Source organism: Apus apus, unplaced genomic scaffold (genome assembly GCF_020740795.1).
Source record: "Apus apus isolate bApuApu2 unplaced genomic scaffold, bApuApu2.pri.cur manual_scaffold_34_ctg1, whole genome shotgun sequence".
Classification (NCBI taxonomy): Eukaryota; Metazoa; Chordata; class Aves; order Apodiformes; family Apodidae; genus Apus; species Apus apus.
The window spans coordinates 292,335-313,995 of NW_026248849.1; the positions used below are offsets into that span (position 1 = coordinate 292,335).

The window sequence follows — 21,661 nt, forward strand, 5'->3', positions numbered from 1 at the left end:
CCAACAAAGCCACTTCCATCTACACCAGTGGGTACAGATCATGTTGGTGATTGGGAAGACAGCCAAGGGGGCAAGAAAGGTCAGAATTATACCTTAAAAGGTAAAAAGTAACCTGCTAGAATGGAATGTGGAAACAGGGGTGGGAAACTTATGGGATAACTTGAAGCGTGGGACAGGCTGTAAGCCCTGGAGTGCCCAGCCAGGGGGGAAACAGGGGAGGGAACTGCATTGGGAATAGGGAATATCAACCATTATCCACCTTATTATGGGTGTGCCTGCTGGTTTAGGTCACCCGCTCTTGCCAGAGTGTAAATAAACTGTGCTTGGCTGAAGGATCCGTGTGAGCCTGTTCATTGGCACCACAAACGTTTCTCAGGAATCTGGGGGCTCGTTCGGGATCCAAAATCATCATCCAGGGAGTGGTCGTCTCCGAAGAAGGGAAAGGTGCACCCCTTGATTTCAGGGTTCCCTGGATCAGGGATCCTGGGGAAGGGAAAGGTGCACCCCTTGATTTCAGGGTTCCCTGGATCAGGGATCCTGGGGAAGGGAAAGGTGCACCCCTTGATTTCAGGGTTCCCTGGATCAGGGATCCTGGGGAAGGGAAAGGTGCACCCCTTGATTTCAGGGTTCCCTGGATCAGGGATCCTGGGGAAGGGAAAGGTGCACCCCTTGATTTCAGGGTTCCCTGGATCAGGGATCCTGGGGAAGGGAAAGGTGCACCCCTTGATTTCAGGGTTCCCTGGATCAGTGATCCTGGGGAAGGGAAAGGTGCACCCCGTTATGTTCCACGGTTCCCAGACCCGAGACCGGTTATAAACAGATCCCACAAACCACAGAGGGGGGAATAAAGGATAAAGGGAAGTAGGTGCCCTGATATCGACCGGGCAAACTCCGTGCACGGACCAAGGTGAGAAAACTGACTGTGAAGTGTCACCCTGGTGGTTTGAGACTCATGTGTGTGTGTGTGTGTGAGTGAGACGTACATGAGTGCGAAGCGAGTGCGGAGTCCAACCTCATGGTTCTGTTCTTCCAGGAGGAAAACAGCCGGAGAAGGACCAAGCGAGAGCAAAAAGGGCAGGGAGAGTCTTGGGAGTGGGGAAGAAAAGCGCTGGGCCTGGGGAGGAGAAGGGAATATCCTCGACTGAGGAAAGGAATGTCTTTGGCAGTCAGGGCTAACAGCAATAATATCAGATGCTTGTTGTGAAGAGAGCCCAACCTGTCGTTTTAACCCTCCTGCATTTTGGTGGAAAAAGGAATGACCAAGTTGAGCTTGTGCCCTGCCATCTGGTGATACCTGAACTGGTGAGGGCATTAAGTCAGCCTGTCGATTTCCTTCTGCAATCAAGCCAGGCAGAGAAGGGTGAGACCTTCCATGCATGATAAAATAGGGGTGAGGCCGCGAGTCTGAAAGAAAAAGCCATTCCTGTAACAAAACAAATAGAGCAGGATGTGACACATCATGCAGTGATGCTGCTTCAGCCCGCTCAGCAACTCCTGCAACAGGAGCTGAATCAGGGATAAGGTTAAGTGGGGCAGACCAGCTTCGAAAAGCCCAACAACTGCAGCTAGTTCCACACTTTGAGGGGATCTGGGAACAGCGGTTACGTCTGAGTCCCATCCATTAGACTGAGGATCCCACCATAAAATGACTGATTTGTGCGACCTCCCAGACCCGTCTGTAAAAACTGTAAGGGCCTGTAATGGCCGGTCGCTTCTTCTAGGCAGAGGTACCAAATTAAAGGCAGTGGTAAAAAGCCTGTGCTGAGGCGGGTGGGATGTAAGTTGGCCTGTATCATCTGCCAATGCCACAGCAAACGTGTCTGACCGCTGGTTCAGCCACTGCAGATAAACATTGGTAACAGGCAAACAGATACAGCAAAAGTCCACGCCCACCAGCAACAACAAGCGTTGCCTGGCCTTAACCATCAAAAAGGCAAACATCTCGTGCTGGGTCAAGGCAGGTTTTGTTGGCTGGTTTGATAAAAAGACCCACTCCATAAGGAGCAGGGGATCTGACATTTGGGGATCCCACTGAAATATCAGCGCACGAGGCTGCCGGGCGGGATTTAAGAGAATAAGGTGAAAAGGCAACTCAGGAGCCCATCAATGTGCTTGCCTGACCATTATTGCCATGGCAACCTTCTGTAAAGATTAAGCGGCTTCAGAGCCAAGACTGCAGGGAGAACGTAAGTCAGTGTCCCCTTTTGACAGGGCAAACAAAGGGGCTAGTTCTGCACTGGAGATTCTTAACAGTGGTCGGACCTAAACACACGTTAGCAGTGTCAATAGTGACAGACCATTGAGCTGCTGGGGATTCCAGCTCCTATTGCAGCTCCAACATGTCTGGAACCGCAGCTCTCATTGGTGCTGTGACTGAATTCAGGGCACGGTCGTCCACAGTTAATCTCCATTCCCCATCAGGCTTCTGCACTGGCCATACGGGGCTGTTGAAGGGTGACTGAGCCCTCCTTATCACTGCTTGGCTCTCTAGTTGACCAATCAGCTTATGTGTTGGGAGCAGGGAGTCTCTGCTGGGGCGGTACTGCCCACGATGTCCTGCAGTAGAAGGGGTTGGTACCTGCTGTTCCTCCACCCTCCTCATGCCCACCACAGAAGGGTCATCAGAGAGACCAGGCAGGGCAGACAGCCAGGTAATGCCCTCAGTCTCTATGGCTGCTACACCAAAGGCCCATTTATACCCTTCCAGGTCTTCAAAGTCCCCTCTCCAGAGCAATCTGTACCCAGGATGCAGGGAGCAGCTGGGCCAGTTACTATCCAATGGGTCTCCCAGTCATTCCCAGTCACGCTCATTTCAGCCTCCAACACACTCAGCTCTTGAGACCCTCCAGTGACTCCAGGGCTGGTAATGGAGTCTGCCCCTGTCTGGCTGGATGGTATCAAAGTGCACTGTGCAGCAGTGCCCAGCAGGGCTCTAGAACCCTGTGGTTCTGTTGTGCCAGGCCACCAAACACACAGCGTCCATTCAACCGGGTTATCCCTCTCCTGCAGCTGGCTGGAGGCAGGGCCCCTCTAACGTTGAGCATGGCATCCACAAGTAACACAGGGCTTTGTGTGGCGTGCTGGACTCTCCTCTGGGGTAGAGACCCACCTGCTTGGGCCAGCAGATACTTCCCGGGAGAGCCGAGCAGTCATCATGCTGGGACTGTTCTCTCTAGTGGCACCACCCTGCAGCTCCCGTGCTCTGGCACGCAGAACAGCAGTGGCTTTGCCGTCCCACCTGCTCGTGTCCTCACCATGTTCAGCAGAGTAGACCACAGAGAACCTCGTGTCTGATTCTGCATAACCTGAGATGGTGTCCTTGGAGTGCCCCTGTTTCTGATGGCTGATACATGGTTCCATTCAGGAGAGGAATGGGTGGTTTTCTGCCTCTCCAGTCTGGAGACCCTATCACCCAGCTTCTCACAGAGGTTTTTCCACTCCTCAGCTGTTTTTTTCCAGAGCTGAGACATGGGCATTTAGGGGGTTAGAGATACTGTCTGCATATTACCTAAGCTGGTTAGCAAATTCATCGACAGCTGGTGGTGTTTCAGCATTTCCCACAAAGACCCTTCCTCCCAACATGGTGGGATACATAGGAGGAGCACTCTGTGAGAGCCTCTTTAGCATGGGCTGACTGCATGGCAGCTCCTCAGGGCTTTCTGGTGTGTCCCCATTACCACAGATGACCTCCTGGACTGCCAGCTCTCTCAGACAGGTAATACCTCTTTCTATGGTGTCCACCTACTGGGGTGGCATCCAGTGTCCTCCCTGTGGGGATACTGGCTTTTGACAGCCATCAAAAGGTGGTGCCAGAGACTGTAAGGACCGTTTTTCCTGCCAACCATCTTATCAATGCCTGCATCTCTGGCTAAGGATCCCAACTGCAGAGCCTCCCTGCCCTCCAGATCTGCCCCAGCAGCTCCCAGGCCATCCCACCCCAACAGCCTCCAAATCAGTGACTCATCCTCCCTGTGTGTAGGATCCTTTCCTCCATCCCGTGACTCCTTCCTGGGCAGGGATTTAACCCTGATCTCAGGCCCGAATCGCTGTCGTGTGCTGTTCCTGCCCCAGGCTGCCTCTCCCCTGGACCAGCGCCTGCCCCTGTCTCCCAGTCCTCATCCCTCCCCGGGCGGTCTGACTTCTCCCCGTGCTCTCTGCGCCTTGTTCCTGGAGCCCCCAGGGCTGGTTGGGACTGAGGGGAGCGGTGTCACGCGCTGCCGCAGGTCCCGCTGACCCCAGAGCAGCGCCGGGGGCGGCAGCAGCGGCAGGGGCCGTGGGGGCAGCAGCAGCGGGGGCAGCAGGAGGGGCCCTGGGGGGCTGGCAGCGGCAGGTTTCCTGCACCACTTCCCAACTGGAGCCAGCCCTGGCACACAGCAGGCACAGCCCTCATGCAAGCAGAAGGGAACAGCCATGCCTGGGGCCCCCAGGCTCGGGCACGGGGAACTGGCCAGAGAAAGGAGCAGAATCATTTCTCATAACACCCAAATCCTCAAGTCGCCCTTGAACTGCCCAAGCCAACCCTCAGCCCAGCTCCTCCCAGCAGCAACCACTGCTTGAACCAAATGAGAAAACAACTGAGGTGGCAAATAGGACATAAAACTATAAATCATTGTCTATTCCCCCCCTTCCACCCTCCCAAGGGAAGACAGAAGGATAAGGAAGAGACTTAAGGGCTGGAAACAGAAACAGGAATGAATTTACTGCAATGTGGGTAAGGAAATAACACATGGGGAAAGAACAGATCTATACACTTCTGTCCTAATATGGACAAAACTGATCTTGCTGATGGCAGGAATGGGTGGGTGAGGGTCCCTTGCAGCAAGGCCACTTCAGGAGAAGGGTCCAGCGCTCCTCCCAGCACCTGGTGGAGTTGGATTCCAGAGAGCACCTGGTGAACTGAAGAATCCCCAGGCAGCATCAGCAGCAGCAGAAAGGAAGGAGGCAGAGGAAGGAAAGGGCCTGAGCTTCTGGTTCTCCTGCTTTTGTAGAGTATGGCAGGAAGAGGGGGAATATTGACCCATCCCTGTTCCAACCCTCCTGGGTCTTTCAGGGAGTTAAGGACCCTCTCTCTAGTTCCTCTTACAGGTGCTCAACACCAGGCCAGAATCACTCAAACCTAAACACCCCTGACCCAGGTGCCATTGCCTGCTCAGGACCGACCTTCCAGCCCATGAATCCTGCAGACAGAGGCAGGTGACAGCAAGCCCAGCCCTGAAGGCAGGCTGTGGCCACCAGCAGGAAACACTCCCAGGTGCAACAGGCTGACAAAACAGGACTCACAGCCCTGTGGGCAGAGATGGTGGCCAGCAGCTGGGACAGGCTGGTGGCCCTTGGTTCAAGGAAGCACATCCCTCAGCTGCATCCAGGTGGTTTGCAGGGGACGTTGCTGTCAACATGGAGTGACCTGGAGACACTGTCTGTCCTACAGACCCTCACAGCCCCCCAGGAAGAGCTGGGGGGTTGTGCTCACTGGGGTTCATCTCACCAGGAAGGCTGGAGAGGGACTTTATTTCAGGGCCATGCAGTGACAGAATGAGAAGGGAAGAGTTTCAATGTGAAAAAAAGGGATTTTTAGTAGATTTCACTAAGAAATTCTTTCCTTTGGGGGTAGTGAGAGACTGGTGCAGGTTTCCCAGAGAAGCTGTTGCTGCCCCAACCCTGGAAGTGTTCAAGGCCAGATTTGATGGAGATTGGAGAAACATAATGTAAGTGAAAGGTGTTGCTGTCCATGCAGGACAATAGAACTAGATGACCTTCAAGGTCCCTTCCACCCCAGCCCACTCTATGACTCTGTGCAATGCAGGTCAGTGGCAGTGTCTCTCTGGCTGGCATGCTCAGGAGATCCTGGTGCCAGGCAGCCTGCAACCCTGGGAAAGTGGGAAGGGAACAGATTGGATATGCCCAGGTGCTGGTGCTCCCTGGCAGTGCTGTTGTGCAGCCCTTACCCTGCCCCTCTGCACAGAGGCTCTGAGAAGGTCTCCAAGGAAGGATCTCTGAGTGCTGGAAGGTCTGGATTCTGTTTAAACACACAGACAACACGGCTCCGAATTTACAGACTCTGGGTCAAACACAAGCTGGACAGACACAGAATTAGAAAGGGCACAAGTACTGACATTCCTTTCTGGACAACAACAGAAAAAGCAAAACAGAGCAAAGTGAATGAAGTTGATAATCACACTCCAAAAGAGCTAGCAAAAAAGGGCTGCACAAACAATGAGATACATCAGCAGTGATTTGCACAAGAAGACAACCAGGTGAGCAGTTCTGAAAATCCTCCAGTCACCAGTTTCTGCACAGCATCCTTGAGTTCCTGGTTCCTCATGCTGTAGATGAGGGGGTTCAGTGCTGGAGGCACCACTGAGTACAGAACTGCCACCACCAGGTCCAGGGATGGGGAGGAGATGGAGGGGGGCTTCAGGTAGGCAAACATGCCAGTGCTGGTGACCAGGGAGACCACGGCCAGGTGAGGGAGGCAGGTGGAAAAGGCTTTGACCCTTCTCTGCTGAGAGGGGAACCTCAGCACAGCCCTGAAGATCTGCACATAGGACACCACCATGAAGACAAAGCAGCCACAGAATAAAAAGGCACTAACCACAAGAAGCCCGAGTTCCCTGAGGTAGGAGTGTGAGCAGGAGAGCTTGAGGATCTGGGGGATCTCACAGAAGAACTGTCCCAGGGCATTGCCCTGGCAGAGGGGCAGTGAAAATGTACTGGCTGTGTGCAGCAGAGAATAAAGAAACCCAGAGGCCCAGGCAGCTGCTGCCATGTGGACACAAGCTCTGCTGCCCAGGAGGGTCCCGTAGTGCAGGGGTCTGCAGATGGCCACGTAGCGGTCATAGCACATGATGGTGAGAAGGGACCACTCTGCTTGAAGGAAGAAGACAAAGAACAAGAGCTGTGCAGCACATGCTGAGTAGGAGATGGCCCTGGTGTCCCAGAGGGAATTGGCCATGGCTCTGGGGAGGGTGGTGGAGATGCAGCCCAGGTCGAGGAGGGAGAGGTTGAGCAGGAAGAAGTACATGGGGGTGTGGAGGTGGTGGTCCCAGGCGATGGTGGTGATGATGAGGCCGTTGCCCAGGAGGGCAGCCAGGTAGATGCCCAGGAAGAGCCAGAAGTGCAGGAGCTGCAGCTCCCGCCTGTCTGCGAATGCCAGGAGGAGGAACTGGCTGATGGAGCTGCTGTTGGACATCCCAGCCCTTTCCTCAGGAGGTGCTGCCAGAGGAGGAAAGCACACTAACATGTCAGAAAAGCCCTGAGCAAATCTCTTCCTATTTCCTCCCTTCAAACCCCACCTCCTGAAAACACACATTGTCTCCTTATTTACAGAACCTTCTAGGATCTCCCTGGCTGGAGCTCTGGTCATGTGGGTCAAGTGTGCTGAGAGGAGCTGAGCTCCCAAGGAATTCTCCCTGCTCCTCAGCAGGGGGGAGCTGGGAAAAGTATGTCAGCTGCAAAAATACCCTCTTTTCCTCATCTGTGATCCACTTGTGCATATTCCTGTAGGAGAACCTCCACGAAACTCCTACAGCTGTGGTGCCACCAGCAGAGCTGGCTGGTCCCAAGCCCTCCAGCCCAGCATGTCCAGAGAAGCTCAGCTGGGCTGGGCCCAGCGGTTTTGCTGCCCTGGCCACAGCTGCCTGAGAGCTCCTGCAGAATGGGTGTCTGAGCTGCACCTTAGACACCCTTGTCCTCAGGGAGCCTGAGGGGAAGGGCAAGGACAGCACAGGCAGCAGGGCCAGATGGAGAAATGCCCCGATGCTCCCAGAGAGGGAGGACAGGCACCCTGAGGTGGCACTTGGACGCTTCTCCTCCGCAGGGATCAAGCTGCTAAGCAGGTGACTCAGGCTGAGATCCCAGTGCCTTGGAGCCAGGAGCTCTGCTGTGGAGCAGAGGAGACCAAGGGCTTGCTGCGGGGAAGGGACCTGACTGCAGCTGCTCCTGCTGGAAGCTGTCCCCACCTCTCCTCCCTGGCCCTGCTCACAGCCCCATCCCACCCAGCCTGTGCTCAGCTCTGCCCTGCAGAGCCCTCCTGGCAGCAGGACCCTGCCCAGGGGCAGCTCTGTGCTGGCCACTCCTGAAGAGGAGACCAGATCAGCCCTGGGGAGAGCACAGAGCTGAGGGCAGTGCTTCCTGCAGGCAGAGGAAAGGCTGAAGGCACTTTCTCAGGGGCCTTGACAAACCTGCTCCTCTCTCCCTGCAAAGCTGCAGGAGTCTGGGTCTCCTGTCCAAGCCAGCAGCTCCAGGACTGGTTCCTCCCCCCGCACAGAGGGGCATGGAAAGAGACACTCACCATGCCCAGGGCTGTGAAGATGTCTCCTTCAGCAGCTCTCAGCCCTCCTGCCCCTCCTGCCTGCCTTTATCCTCTCTCCCTGCCTGGCTCCTCTCCCCTGCTGCCTGCAGGCAGTGCCCTCAGCCCCTGCTGGGGCTCCTCTCCACAAGGCAGGCTCAGCTGCACACTCCCAACTTTCTGCAGCATTAATGGGTCCCAGGGAGGACCATTACCAGGAAAGGCTGCACAGGGGCTGCTTAGAGCAGGAACCTGGAAGCACTCATGGCAGGCAGGGAAAGGCCATGGCAAGGTGGCTCTGATGAGCAGTGAAGCTGAAGAAACCTCTCCAGAAGCCAGAGTCAGGTGCAAACTCCAGAGTTTCTGGCAGTGTGAAGGGGTCCCACTGAGGGACATCCCTGACAAAGCTGCCTGGGCTCTGGTGACAGCAGGAACCTGGAGGCCCTGCTGACAGGCAGGCAAAGGCAAGGACAAGATGGCTCTGAGGTGGAGTCAGCCTGGCTGGGGGAGATGATTCCAAGGTGCAAGCCCTGACCCAGAGGCCCTTGGAGAAGAGATCCTGCTCAGGGCTCTGCCTGGGCACTGGGATGTGGGGATGTGCAGTGCCTGGAGCAGGACTAGGAGACACTCTTTCTCAGGCTCACAGGTGTGATGAGGAGCCCATGGAGTCCTGCTGCTCTCATGAGAAGATGTCTCCTTGTAGGCAGCAGCTGCAGAGAGAAGCTCCACAGCCCAGGAGATCAAGACCTGGGCTGGGGGCTCTCAGCCATGGCTGTGCCCCCAGCTGTCCCCACCACAGGCTGTCCTACAGTGTCTGACTCCTGCAGCTCTTTCCCTGCAGGCTGTGGACATCCCCCTGCTTCCCAAACTGGCCACCCATGGTGATATCATGGCCATACATCCCATTTAAGTCTCTACTGCCCCACTGTGATGTCATGGCCATACATCCCATTTAAGGCCATATGAGGTACTGAGGCCTGAACCAAAGAGGTCCTCTAGAGGAATCTCACAGCCCAGTTCTATATATATATGTGTATATTTTGATGACAACCTCTACATACCTGGTGCAACACTTACTGTGTAGCTGTAAGCAGCAGACAGATCTCTCTTTATTTAGAGGCACGCTGCAAGGCCATGAAACCAGACATCTGGCCTTGGGGAGACTGATGTGGTTCAAGCCAAAATAGAGAGAGATACCACCCACCCACCCCCCTTTGGCCCAGCCAGTCACTAGATTGGTTTTGAAATGAGTCCCATTGTCTGACTCAAGCCTTCCTGGAAGGACCATCTCCTTCATTCCTTCTATTTAGCAGCCCTTGGACACGTCTCAGGAGAACAGCAGTGGGTTTATTGTCTCAGGTTCTCATGTCCTCTTTATAAGATCACACTAGAGAGACCACAGGTGGCATCCAAGTGGGTCCTGCCTCTCTTGCTGCTGTCTCCTAGCAGGACGTGTCCCCTTCATGGCTGCAGCACCAGCCTTCCCATCTCTCAGGCATCTTATTCCTTCCCTCAGTCATTTCTTCCATGGCTGAGGTGTGGAACTGATGGGGATCAGAGGTCATGTCTCCATACTGTCGTGCTTTGAAAGCCACTTCACTCACAGTTGGTCTTTTGTAGTCATCAAATCATCCCCTGAAGGAGAACATCTGGGCATGTGCTGCTGGCACAGCCTGCACAGACCTCTGGAGCATTTGTGTGTCACCCAGAACGTCAGCAGGATCTGTAACCTCTTTTTGGGGAATGGTCCATCTTCTCTCCCCCCACATCAGACTGAACAAAATGCCTTTCAAGCAGCAAAGCAAGAGTGGTGTCTTTTTGCTCTTTTGGCAAAGGACTGAGTGGAAGAGGCCTCCTGCTCTACCAGATAACTCCACAGCAAGACAAGAGCATAAGGGTTTTGATAACTGGCAGAAGAAGGGACAATAGGTTAAAGATGCCTCTGACAGAGGACGTACCTGGACAGGGCTAACTGGCTAATTTGAACAGAGGTACTTTCTCGAACAGTGATTTCTGATCTATAAAAGAGGGCAAGATCTGCAGGCTGGTGCTCTCTGCCTGCCCAGGAGGAGACCCTGCTGCAGCAGCAGAAGCCATGGGAACCTGCAGCAGACCCTGCTGCAGCAGCAGAAGCCATGGGAACCTGCAGCAGACCCTGCTGCAGCAGCAGAAGCCGTGGGAACCTGCAGCAGACCCTGCTGCAGCAGCAGAAGCCATGGGAACCTGCAGCAGACCCTGCTGCAGCAGCAGAAGCCATGGGAACCTGCAGCAGACCCTGCTGCAGCAGCAGAAGCCCCTGGAACGCCAGCCCCGCTGTCCGGAGGAGCCGAGAGGGAAGGGGGGGCTGCCCCGCGACCGCTGCCCGGAGAAGCGGAAAGGGGGGCACCTGTGCCCGCTCCCCGGGGACCCTGCCTGCCCAGCCTGAACCAAACCAGACCAAAGTAGGAGCTTGCCCAGCCTGCGTTTGTCATCTGCTTCGGGACTGGAGCCGTGCTTGGTGCAGCTGCTGCTGCTGGGAGGGGTCGCCCCGGTTCCCGGGAAGCCCCCCCACGGATCTCCTGCCGAGCCTGCCAGCGCATCCCGGGAACCACGCGCTGCGGAAGGAGGGTAAATACACACACACACACACACACACAGACACACACACACAGACACAGACACACACACAGACACACACACACTCACACTCTAACTTTCCTGCCGGGCTCAACTCCTGCCCTTTCACTCCATTGATTTTACACTCCTCCTCAGAGTGTGCCTTTAATAAGACCATAGTACCTTGGAATCCCTTTTCCAATACACACCTGGACAACCTCTCCTGAACCTTGTTCCCTTAATTAGTGTTGACCCTTAATAAACCGATTAATTCATAAAGTAAACATTGGCCTCAGTAGCAATTTGTGAGCGTGGTGGGAGGGTGTTCTGATCTACCCTCTAAGATACGGCCCCGCGGTGGCCGTTCCTCCGTGAGAGGCAGCGCCGCGTGTGACCCTCGGGCTCATTCACAAACCCCTCCACACTGGGGGGGGAAGTCACAGAAACATCCTGACAGCCAGGAGCCCCCGGTACCGGCCTGTGACACCCTTGTTATCATAGATCACCTCTGGCACCTCTGGGGGCTGTGATACACCCACTCAGTGCCCTTTGGCCCAGTCTGACTCCATCCTTGCTGGGTACCATGTCACATAGGACTTGTTTTCCAAAGGCCAGGACAGTGTGTGGGTGCTGGCAGGGGACACAGGAGATGTTTCCAGCCATCCGGTGGTTCCTTCCACCTTGGTGAGCACATGGCACTTGCCTTGGTGGTTGGTGGCAGTGTGATATGATCCATGTGCCAGACCTCCCCAGAGTTCTCTTTCAGCCATTGTCCTCCAAAGCAGGGAGGCTGGAACTGCTGGGCTTGTTTGATTGCAGCAGGTGTTTCAGGGCCCCTGAATGCCAGAGATGTCTGTTCCATCCATGGGTTCAGCGGGGAGAAATGGTGAGGACTGTCATTGTTAACAGTCTCCAGGAGGTTGCAGCTGAAGGACAGAGGTGACAGCAGTGCTGACTCTGGATCCTGGGTCAGTCTCACCATCAGGGTCACACAGCCCAGCCCAGTGATGCCCTTGAGCCAGGCTCCAGAGGTGACCACCAGCACCTCCAGAAGCATGGAAGGTGTGACATCCCACAGCTCTCATAACAGCTCAGAGAGCAAAGCAACCAACATGGTGCCCAGTGACTGTGAAACCAATACAATGAACAATTATAACTGCTTCATTTTACCATGCTCTGCTCAGAGCTGTCCTTATCTGAACCCTTCCAGCCCCACGTTGGCACCACAAATCAAAAGGACTGTTCAGGTTTAACCCCAGCCAGACACTCAGCAAGACACAGCCCCTCGCTCACGTGGCCTCCTCCCAGTGGGACAGGAAGGAGAACTGGGGGAAAAAGGAAAGAACTTTTGTGGGTTGAGTTGAGAACTGCTTAATGATTGAAACAAAATATAATCCTAATCCTAATAACAAAAAAATATATTTATATGACCAAAAATAATAAAAAATCCAAAACCAAACTGTCACAGCATTTCCTTTCCCTTGTCATTGCTCCCCCTCAGCCCCCACTGCCCCCAGGAAGAGCCCTGAGCCCTGTGAGAGGGACAGGATCTGCCTTCCCAGGGCCTGGGCTCAGGGCTTGGCCTTTCTGCTCCATCCAACAAAGCAAAGGGTTTCTCAGCAGGACAGGCACCTGCCCAGGGCCTTTGCCTCCCTGCACTCATGGCCTCCCATGATCTGCTCTAGCGAGGCCCTGGGGAGGCTTTGTCAGGCTCAGGGGGACCCCTGAGTGCTTCAGGGTCCTTCCTTTTGTTCAGGCTTCTCTCAGTATCTGAGGTTCATGTCATTAGCCCTAACGAGCTAGATCATCCTCATCCTAACAAGCAAGTATGACAAAGCACTAACAAGCTTTTTTTTCGTGTTTTACAGTTTTTTTAATTACTTTGACAGTGGCCTCCAATTACCTGCTGTAAGGAGTCCCTGGGGAGGCTTTGTCAGCAATAGCCCTCAGTGGGGCCAATCACTGCTTCAAGGCACTTTCAGTTTTGCTTCTGGCTTCCTGAGCACTTTGTTCAGTCTTCCCTCAGCACCTGAGGATCATGGACTCAGCACCAAACACACCCTGGGAGTCATTAAAGTGCAGAGAGCCCTAACGAGCCTTTTGTCTCCCTGTCTCTTCAGGTCTTCAAGACCCTTACAGCTCATTGGGAGCATTTTCATCATGTAGTTCAGGAGGAAGATTTCAGACAGTACCTCATAAAAATGGGGGTTATTTCAAAGGGTATTTTGGATGATTTTCAGTTGAGAGAAGAGCTGATATAAGCATTCTCCAAGTGATATTGGTCTAGGGTGTCTTTTTGAACAATTTATTATATTTATATACTGTTTTAAGATATTTAATAAAAAAAGAGTTTTAAAATGTATGCTAAGCAAATGCAATTATACAACATCTAAGAGAAATACATAATGAAATACAGCATAATTAATTATAACGTAACAAAATATCTACAATATAGATTTCACTTAAAAATAGAATGTTTCAAATATTTTTAAAGCAGTTGTGAAGGAAAATACAGCTCTGAAACTGAGGTGAAGCAGCAACAATATTTTAATATTTTACTTGCATTTTTTTACATTAATTTTAGAACAAGTCTGACAAATTATTTATTTGGCTTTATCTCATGGTTAGTTTTTCCTTTCTCATCTTGTATTGAGTTGCCTTTATCTCTGCTCTAAGCTGAGAAGCCACAAAAGAGCCTTTCAAATAAGGAAAACCAAGCCATTTTCATTAGGCACATAATGAAAGATTCCTCCTTAACTACATTATGAAAAGACTCCAATTAGCTGTTCAAGTTGTGAGGACCTGAAGATCATTACAGGAAAAGTCACAGCTCGTTAAGGTTGTTGTATCTTAATGAGCCCCACAGTGTATTTGGTGCTGAGTCCAGGAACCGCAGGTGCTGAGAAATGGGTGAATCAATGAATGAATGAATGGTTGGTTTTGAGAAGCCAGAAGCAAAACTGAAAGTACCTTGAAGCAGTGATTGGCCCCACTGAGGGCTTTTGCTGACAAAGCCTCCCCAGGGACTCGTTAGAGCAGGTAATTGGAGGCTGTGATTGCAGGGAGGCAAAGTCCCTGTGCAGGTGGCTCTGAAGCTAAGAATTCTTAGTGTCTTTATTTATTCTATGAAGCAGTGAGGCCAAACTCTGAGCCCCAGGCAATAGGAAGGCAGATCCTACCCTTCACTTGTGGGTCAGGACTCTTCTTGGGGGCAGTGGGTGGGAGGATGAGCAACACCAACTGTAGGAAAACTGTGCAACACCTCCTGGCTACCCCAAGAAGGGACAAGGAAGAAATCAATTCCAGAGCCTTAACACGAAATTTTGCCTGGTGGTCATGAGACAATGGCCCTTTCTAAAGCTGTCCTTCCAGGTGCAGACTGTCTAGACAAAGGCCATTTCCATTCCCATCCTGAGTCAAACCGTGACAGCAATTATTGGTGCCCCACGTGGGGCTGAATCTTTAGCCCAGGCTCGAAAGTCATTAGTGAATGTTGAAGATTCCAGCTGTGATGGCAGGAATCCCTCAGGTAGCAATGGGCTGCACTTCTGCTAAGTCTACTGACGGGATAAAAACTGAACAGACACTTCCTGCAAAGTTTCTGCTGCAGCTTTTTCCCAAGATGCAGTTGTACATGTGGTGTGCAGCTGGGATCATCCTGCTCTGTGGAGCTGCTCTGCTGATTCTTTTATGTAGATGTGATTGGTTCATGTATGTCATTGTTTTTTATTTATAAGGCTGTAGCCAAAGCCATCATCTCTCCTGTGAGAAGATATTTAGTGCTCACAGGGGTTTTGATACTGATCTATAGGGTGGCAGTGTGTAGTAAGGGCTTTGATGTGAACAGAAAGGTCCATGTTGGTAATGGCAGGGTCAGCTTTACCTCTGCGTTTTGTCTCGGGCTGAATCTCCCAGCTCTGGATCTGAATGGCAGGTTTCAGTAGGGATGCTTCTGCTGAATGTTTAGAATGTTCTGTGGATGGTAGAGCAAGATGTTGTTCCCCTCACTGCCACTCCCCCACAGGCAAGGCTGCTGCCACCACTGCTGCTGCTGCAAAGACCAAGGCCACTCGCCCTCCATCCAGTGAGTAAAGGTTCATCCTGTCATCAAGGGAAAGGCAAAGACAACTGGTCCCAGAGCTCATCCCTGTCTGAAATCTCCACAGCTTCCACAGGACCAGGAAGAGAGTGATGGAGAAGATTATTCTCAAGCAGATGGAGGAGCAGGCCCTTCTCGAGCAGATGACAACGATGACCTTGTCCAACCTTTCTCTCTAAAGGAACTGCACCTCATGAGAAAGGACTTGACCCTCCATGAAGGTGAGCCCCTTCTGCCTTGGCTGCTCTGCTGCTTTGACAGTGGGGCTGAAATCTCTGACACGGACGAAAGAGAAGGCAGGCAGTTGGGATCCCTGGCCAGAGATGCTGCATTGACAGAGCACTTGGGAGTAAGGCAGGAACTCCCAGCCTGTGGAGCCAACTTCTTTCAGCTGTGAGGCAGAGATACCCCCACAAGGGTGACATCGACTGGCGCCGAAGCAGAACAGCCACTCTTGAGAGAGACATCACGTGTCTGAGAGAACTGGCTGTGCCAGAGGTGATCTATGATAACAAGGGGTTACAGATCCTGGTGACGTTCTGTGCGACACACAAATGCTCCAGAGGTCTGTGCAGGCTGTGCCAGCAGCACATGCCCAGATGTTCTCCTTCAGGGAATGATTTGGTGGCTACAAAAGACCAACTGTGAGTGAAGTGGCTTTCAAAGCATCACACTATGGAGACATGAGCTCTGATCCCCATCAGTTCCACACCTCAGCCATGGAAGAAATGACTGAGGGAAGGAACAAGATGCCTGACAGATGGGAAGGCTGGTGCTGCAGCCATGAAGGGGACACGTCCTGCTAGGAGACAGCAGCAAGAGAGGCAGGACCCACTTGGATGCCACCTGTGGTCTCTCTAGTGTGATCTTATAAAGAGGACACGAGAACCTGAGACAATGAACCCACTGCTGTTCTCTTGAGACGTGTACAAGGGCTGCTAAATGGAAGGAATGAAGGAGATGGTCCTTCCAGGAAGACTTGAGTCAGACAATGGGACTCATTTCAAAACCAGTCTAGTGACTGGCTGGGCCAAAGGGGGGTGGGTGGGTGGAATCTCTCTCTGTTTTGCCTTGAACCATATAAGTCTCCCCAAGACCAGATGTCTGGTTTCACGGCCTTGCAGCGTGCCTCTAAATAAAGAGAGATCTGTCTGCTGGTTACAGCTACACAGTAAGTGTTGCACCAGGTATTTAAAGATTGTCATCAAAATATACACATATATATATAGTGCTGGGTTGTGAGATTCCTCTAGAGGTCTTCTTTGGTTCAGGCCTCAGTACCTCATATGGCCTTCTATGGAATGTATGGCCATGACATCACCATGGAGCAGTAGAGCCTTAAATGGGATGTATGGCCATGACATCACAATGGGGCAGTAGAGCCTTAAATGGGATGTATGGCCATGACATCACCATGGGTGGCCAGTTTGGGAAGCAGGGGGATGTCCACAGCCTGCAGGGAAAGAGCTGCAGCAGTCAGACACTGTAGGACAGCCTGTGGTGGGGACAGCTGGGGGCACAGCCATGGCTGAGAGCCCCCAGCCCAGGTCTTGATCTCCTGGGCTGTGGAGCTCTAACCAGAGCCCAGGCAGGTTTGTCAGGGATGTCCCTCAGTGGGACCCCTTCACACTGCCAGAAACTCTGGAGTTTGCACCTGACTCTGGCTTCTGGAGAGGTTTCTGCAGCTTCACTGCTCATCAGAGCCACCTTGCCATGGCCTTTCCCTGCCTGCCATGAGTGCTTCCAGGTTCCTGCTCTAAGCAGCCCCTGTGCAGCCTTTCCTGGTAATGGTCCTCCCTGGGACCCATTAATGCTGCAGAAAGTTGGGAGTGTGCAGCTGAGCCTGCCTTGTGGAGAGGAGCCCCAGCAGGGGCTGAGGGCACTGCCTGCAGGCAGCAGGGGAGAGGAGCCAGGCAGGGAGAGAGGATAAAGGCAGGCAGGAGGGGCAGGAGGGCTGAGAGCTGCTGAAGGAGACATCTTCACAGCCCAGGGCATGGTGAGTGTCTCTTTCCATGCCCCTCTGTGCGGGGGGGAGGAACCAGTCCTGGAGCTGCTGGCTTGGACAGGAGACCCAGACTCCTGCAGCTTTGCAGGGAGAGAGGAGCAGGTTTGTCAAGGCCCCTGAGAAAGTGCCTTCAGCCTTTCCTCTGCCTGCAGGAAGCACTGCCCTCAGCTCTGTGCTCTCCCCAGGGCTGATCTGGTCTCCTCTTCAGGAGTGGCCAGCACAGAGCTGCCCCTGGGCAGGGTCCTGTTTCCAGGAGGGCTCTGCAGGGCAGAGCTGAGCACAGGCTGGGTGGGATGGGGCTGCTGCCTGTGCTGTCTTTGCCCTTCCCTTCAGGCTCCCTAAGGACAAGTGTGTCAAAGGTGCAGCTCAGACACCGATTCTGCAGGAGCTCTCAGGCAGCTGTGGCCAGGGCAGCAAAACCGCTGGGCCCAGCCCAGCTGAGCTTCTCTGGACATGCTGGGCTGGAGGGCTTGGGACCAGCCAGCTCTGCTGGTGGCACCACAGCTGTAGGAGTTTCATGGAGGTTCTCCTACAGGAATATGCACAAGTGGATCACAGATGAGGAACAGAGGGTATTTTTGAAGCAGACATTTCCCAGCTCCCCCCTGCTGTGGAGCAGGGAGAGCTCCTCGGGAGCTCAGCTCCCAACAGCACACTTGACCCACATGACTAGAGCTCCAGCCAGGGAGATCCAAGAAGTTTCTGTAAATAAGGAGACAATGTCTATTTTCAGGGGCTGGGGTGTGAAGGGAGGGAATGGGAAGAGATTTCCTTAGGGCTGTCCTGACTTGTGAATGTGCTTTCCTCCTCTGGCAGCAGCACCTCCTGAGGAAAAGGCTGGGATGTCCAACAGCAGCTCCATCAGGCAGTTCCTCCTCCTGGCATTCGCAGACAGGCGGGAGCTGCAGCTCCTGCACTTCTGGCTCTTCCTGGGCATCTACCTGGCTGCCCTCCTGGGCAACGGCCTCATCATCACCACCATCGCCTGGGACCACCACCTCCACACCCCCATGTACTTCTTCCTGCTCAACCTCTCCCTCCTCGACCTGGGCTGCATCTCCACCACCCTCCCCAAAGCCATGGCCAATTCCCTCTGGGACACCAGGGCCATCTCCTACACAGGATGTGCTGCACAGTTCTTGTTCCTTTTATTCTTCCTCGGAGCAGAGTGGTCCCTTCTCACCATCATGTGCTATGACCGCTACGTGGCCATCTGCAGACCCCTGCACTACGGGACCCTCCTGGGCAGCAGAGCTTGTGTCCACATGGCAGCAGCTGCCTGGGCCTCTGGGTTTCTCAGTGCTCTGCTGCACACAGCCAGTACATTTTCACTGCCCCTCTGCCAGGGCAATGCCCTGGGACAGTTCTTCTGTGAAATCCCTCAGATCCTCAAGCTCTCCTGCTCACACTCCTACCTCAGGGAACTTTGGCTTATTGTGGTTGGTGCCTGTTTAGCATTTGGCTGTTTTGTCTTCATGGTGGTGTCCTATGTGCAGATCTTCAGGGCTGTGCTGAGGATCCCCTCTCAGCAGGGAAGGCACAAAGCCTTTTCCACCTGCCTCCCTCACCTGGCCGTGGTCTCCCTGTTCATCAGCACTGGCATGTTTGCCTACCTGAAGCCCCCCTCCATCTCCTCCCCATCCCTGGACCTGGTGGTGGCAGTTCTGTACTCAGTGGTGCCTCCAGCAGTGAACCCCCTCATCTACAGCATGAGGAACCAGGAGCTCACGGACGCCCTCAGGAAAGTGATTTCTTCATTGTTAAAGAGTGAGAGATTTAAAGCCTCTTTCCACAAATGACTCAGTTTTTTGTTATGACATAATATTTTTGTTTGTTTATTCAGTTTTGTTTTCTGCTTTTTTGATATTCTGCTCCATGGTGGTTGTTATTGTCATCCATGGTTTTGTTCCTGCAAAGATGTTTGCACTTGTGTCGCTACAACTGAGACACGGACCTGCTTTGTTTCCTTTGATCCATGATTAAAGTTTCTAACACTTGCTCTGAGTCCTTGGCTGTCCAGTAACCCAAATTAGCTGCTCTGCATGGCATCCTGTCCCCCAGCCATGTCACTTGCACCACTCAGCTCTCTAGGTCATTGATACAGATATTAACCAGGACTGGTCCCAGGACGGACCCCTGAGGGACACTTGTCACCATCTCCATCTGGACACTGAGCCATTCACCACTGCCCTCTGGATCTGACCATCTCACCTATTCCTCATCCACTGAGCAGTCCACACATCAAACCCTTCTCTCTCCAGGTTAGAGAGAAGGATGTTTTGAGGGGCCACGTCAAGGGCCTCACACAATCCAGCGAGGTGACACCCATGGCTCTTCCCTTCCCAATGATGCAGTCACTCTGCTGCCCTATTTGCAACTGGCCTTATAACTCTGAGCACACACCACTGGCTCCTGGGACACTCCTGGAATGCCCAGGCCCTTCTTCTCAGGGTCACTGCTGAGTTGCTCAGCTCTCAGCCAGCCCTCATTCTGGGGATGATTCTGCCCCTGGCAAAGGACTGACTGCTTCTCTGGGTAAAACTCTGTGAGGTTTCTTCTGACAGAATCCCAGAGTTTTTTAAATCTCCCAGGAGTGAAGCTGTGCTTGGACCCCTGTTAATGTGTGTATAGAGGTGGCTCACCCTGACATGGGGGGCCTCTGGCAAGATCAGAGCATGAGGAATTGCAGAACACTACATATCTCAGGTGAAGGCAGTAGTTTTATTCATGTGGCCAAGGTAGGAATGCCTATGGTGACAAGCTCAGAAACACCAAATGAAGGTACAAAGGAAGCCAAAGCAAGGGCCAGGGAGGGAAGTGTGAGTAGATATGGGGTCTTTGTATGGGAGGGCACAGAGATCACAGAATCACAGAACTGTCAGAGCTGGAAGATCATCTGGAGATCATCTAGTCCAACGCCCCTGCCAGAGGAGGTTCACCTAGAGCAGGCTGTACAGGGCGGTTTTACTGTCTCCAAAAAATCATACAATCATCAAGGTTGGAAGGGACCTTAAAGATCAGCAAGTTCCAACCCCCGTGCCATGAACTGGGCACCCTAACACTAGACCAGGTTGCACAAATCCTTGTCCAACCTGGCCTTAAAAACATCCAGCGATGGGGCATCAACAGCCTCCCTGGGCAACCCATTCAATCTCCTCACCACCCTTAGAGTAAAGAATTTCTTTCTATTATCTCACCTAAATCTCCCCTGTCTCAGATTAAAACCACTGCCCTTGTCCTACCACTGCCCTCTCTCATGAAAATCCCTCCCCAGCTTTCCTGGAGCCCCTTCAGGCATTGGAAGGTGCTCTAAGATCTCCCCAGAGCCTTCTCTTCTCCGGGCTGAGTAGCCTCAACTCCCTCAGCCAGGGTCTCCCAAACCATAACATCACAGCCCTTATTCCAAACCACTTCCCGTCACAATCATTCACCAGGTTGTGAACTGTCCTTGTGCAATATTGTTCATTGGGTCCAGGCTCTGGATTTCCATCCACCGTGGCAGTCTCTCAGGGCAGAGGAGGTGTCACAGGGTCCCTTGGAGTTCATGCTCTTGTTCTGCAGGTTCTTCTTGGGTGCCACTCTGTTCTCCTTGAGACATATCACTGAAAACAACTTATGACTGTCATGCAGTAATTAAAACTGTACAACCCAAACTAAATACTCTCAGCCAGGGTTAAGCTCCCCTGTGGAACACACTGAACTTCCCCATCCTCCTGCACTACCCGCCAAGTATATCCACTCAATATCATGCTCTTTGGCACAGCTGTCTACTAAGCTGTTCCTGAAATGAGGTCCATTGTCTGACTCGATCCTCTCAGAGGTACCATGTCTCCATAAAACTTGTCTTTCAAGGCCCAAAATAGTGTTAGGAGCAGTGGTATGAGGGACAGGATACGTTTCCAGCCACCCAGTGCTTGCTCCCACCACTGTAAGCACACATCGCTTGCCGTTACGAGTCTGAGGGAGGGTGATGGAATCAACCTGCCAGGCTTCTCCATCCTTTATTGGCACCAACGTCCGTGGCACCACAAAGGTTTTACCCATCTGGCTTGTTTGATTTGGGCACGTATGTCACAATCATGGATAGCCTGTGCAATAGTACCCAGAGTTAAATCTAACCCTCGGTCACAGGCCCATGGGTACGTTGCATCTCATCCTTGATGCCCAGACGTGTCATGGGCCCCCCAGGCTAAAAACAGTTCACCTCTGTACTCCCCATCCCAATCTGTTTGCAACACTTTAGCTGCCTGCTCTGCTTGATGGTTGTGTTTCTGTTCTCCAGTGCCCTGGCTCTTTGGTGCGTGGGCATCTACGTCCCGTCCCTTTACTGCCAATGTCTCTAATCAGGCAGCAATATCTTGCCACTGGGGTCGGCCAAAGGGGCTTCCCCCTGCGCTGCCAATTGTACCGTTTCCATCCCTTTAGCCACCCCCACAAAGCATTTGCTGCCACCCAGGAACCCGTGCAGAGGTAAAGTATTGGCCCCTGCTCCCGCCCTGCAATGTCCAGGGCCAGCTGGACGGCCTTTCCTTCTGCAAATCGCCTCGAGCCACCTTCTCCATCCTCAGCTTGTGCAGCCTGTCTCGTAGGACTCCAGACTGCAGCTTTCCACCTCCAATGACTTCCTGCAAGATGGCAGGATCCACCAGTGAAAAGAGCAAATTGCTTTTCATGC

The 21,661-nt window shown here is 53.0% G+C and overlaps 2 protein-coding genes across 2 annotated transcripts; one reads left to right on the forward strand and one right to left on the reverse strand.

The window, feature by feature from the left end:
* Positions 1 to 6,223: 6,223 nt before the first annotated feature.
* On the reverse strand, positions 6,224 to 7,195 carry LOC127396213 (olfactory receptor 14C36-like). Its single transcript, XM_051643834.1, has one exon. The coding sequence runs from the start codon at positions 7,187 to 7,189 to the stop codon at positions 6,224 to 6,226; it is 966 nt and encodes a 321-aa protein (XP_051499794.1). The 5' UTR covers positions 7,190 to 7,195.
* Positions 7,196 to 17,828: 10,633 nt separating this feature from the next.
* LOC127396214 (olfactory receptor 14A16-like) lies at positions 17,829 to 18,785 on the forward strand. Its single transcript, XM_051643835.1, has one exon. It carries the CDS (start codon positions 17,829 to 17,831, stop codon positions 18,783 to 18,785), a length of 957 nt encoding a protein of 318 aa, XP_051499795.1.
* The last annotated feature ends 2,876 nt before the right edge of the window (positions 18,786 to 21,661 follow it).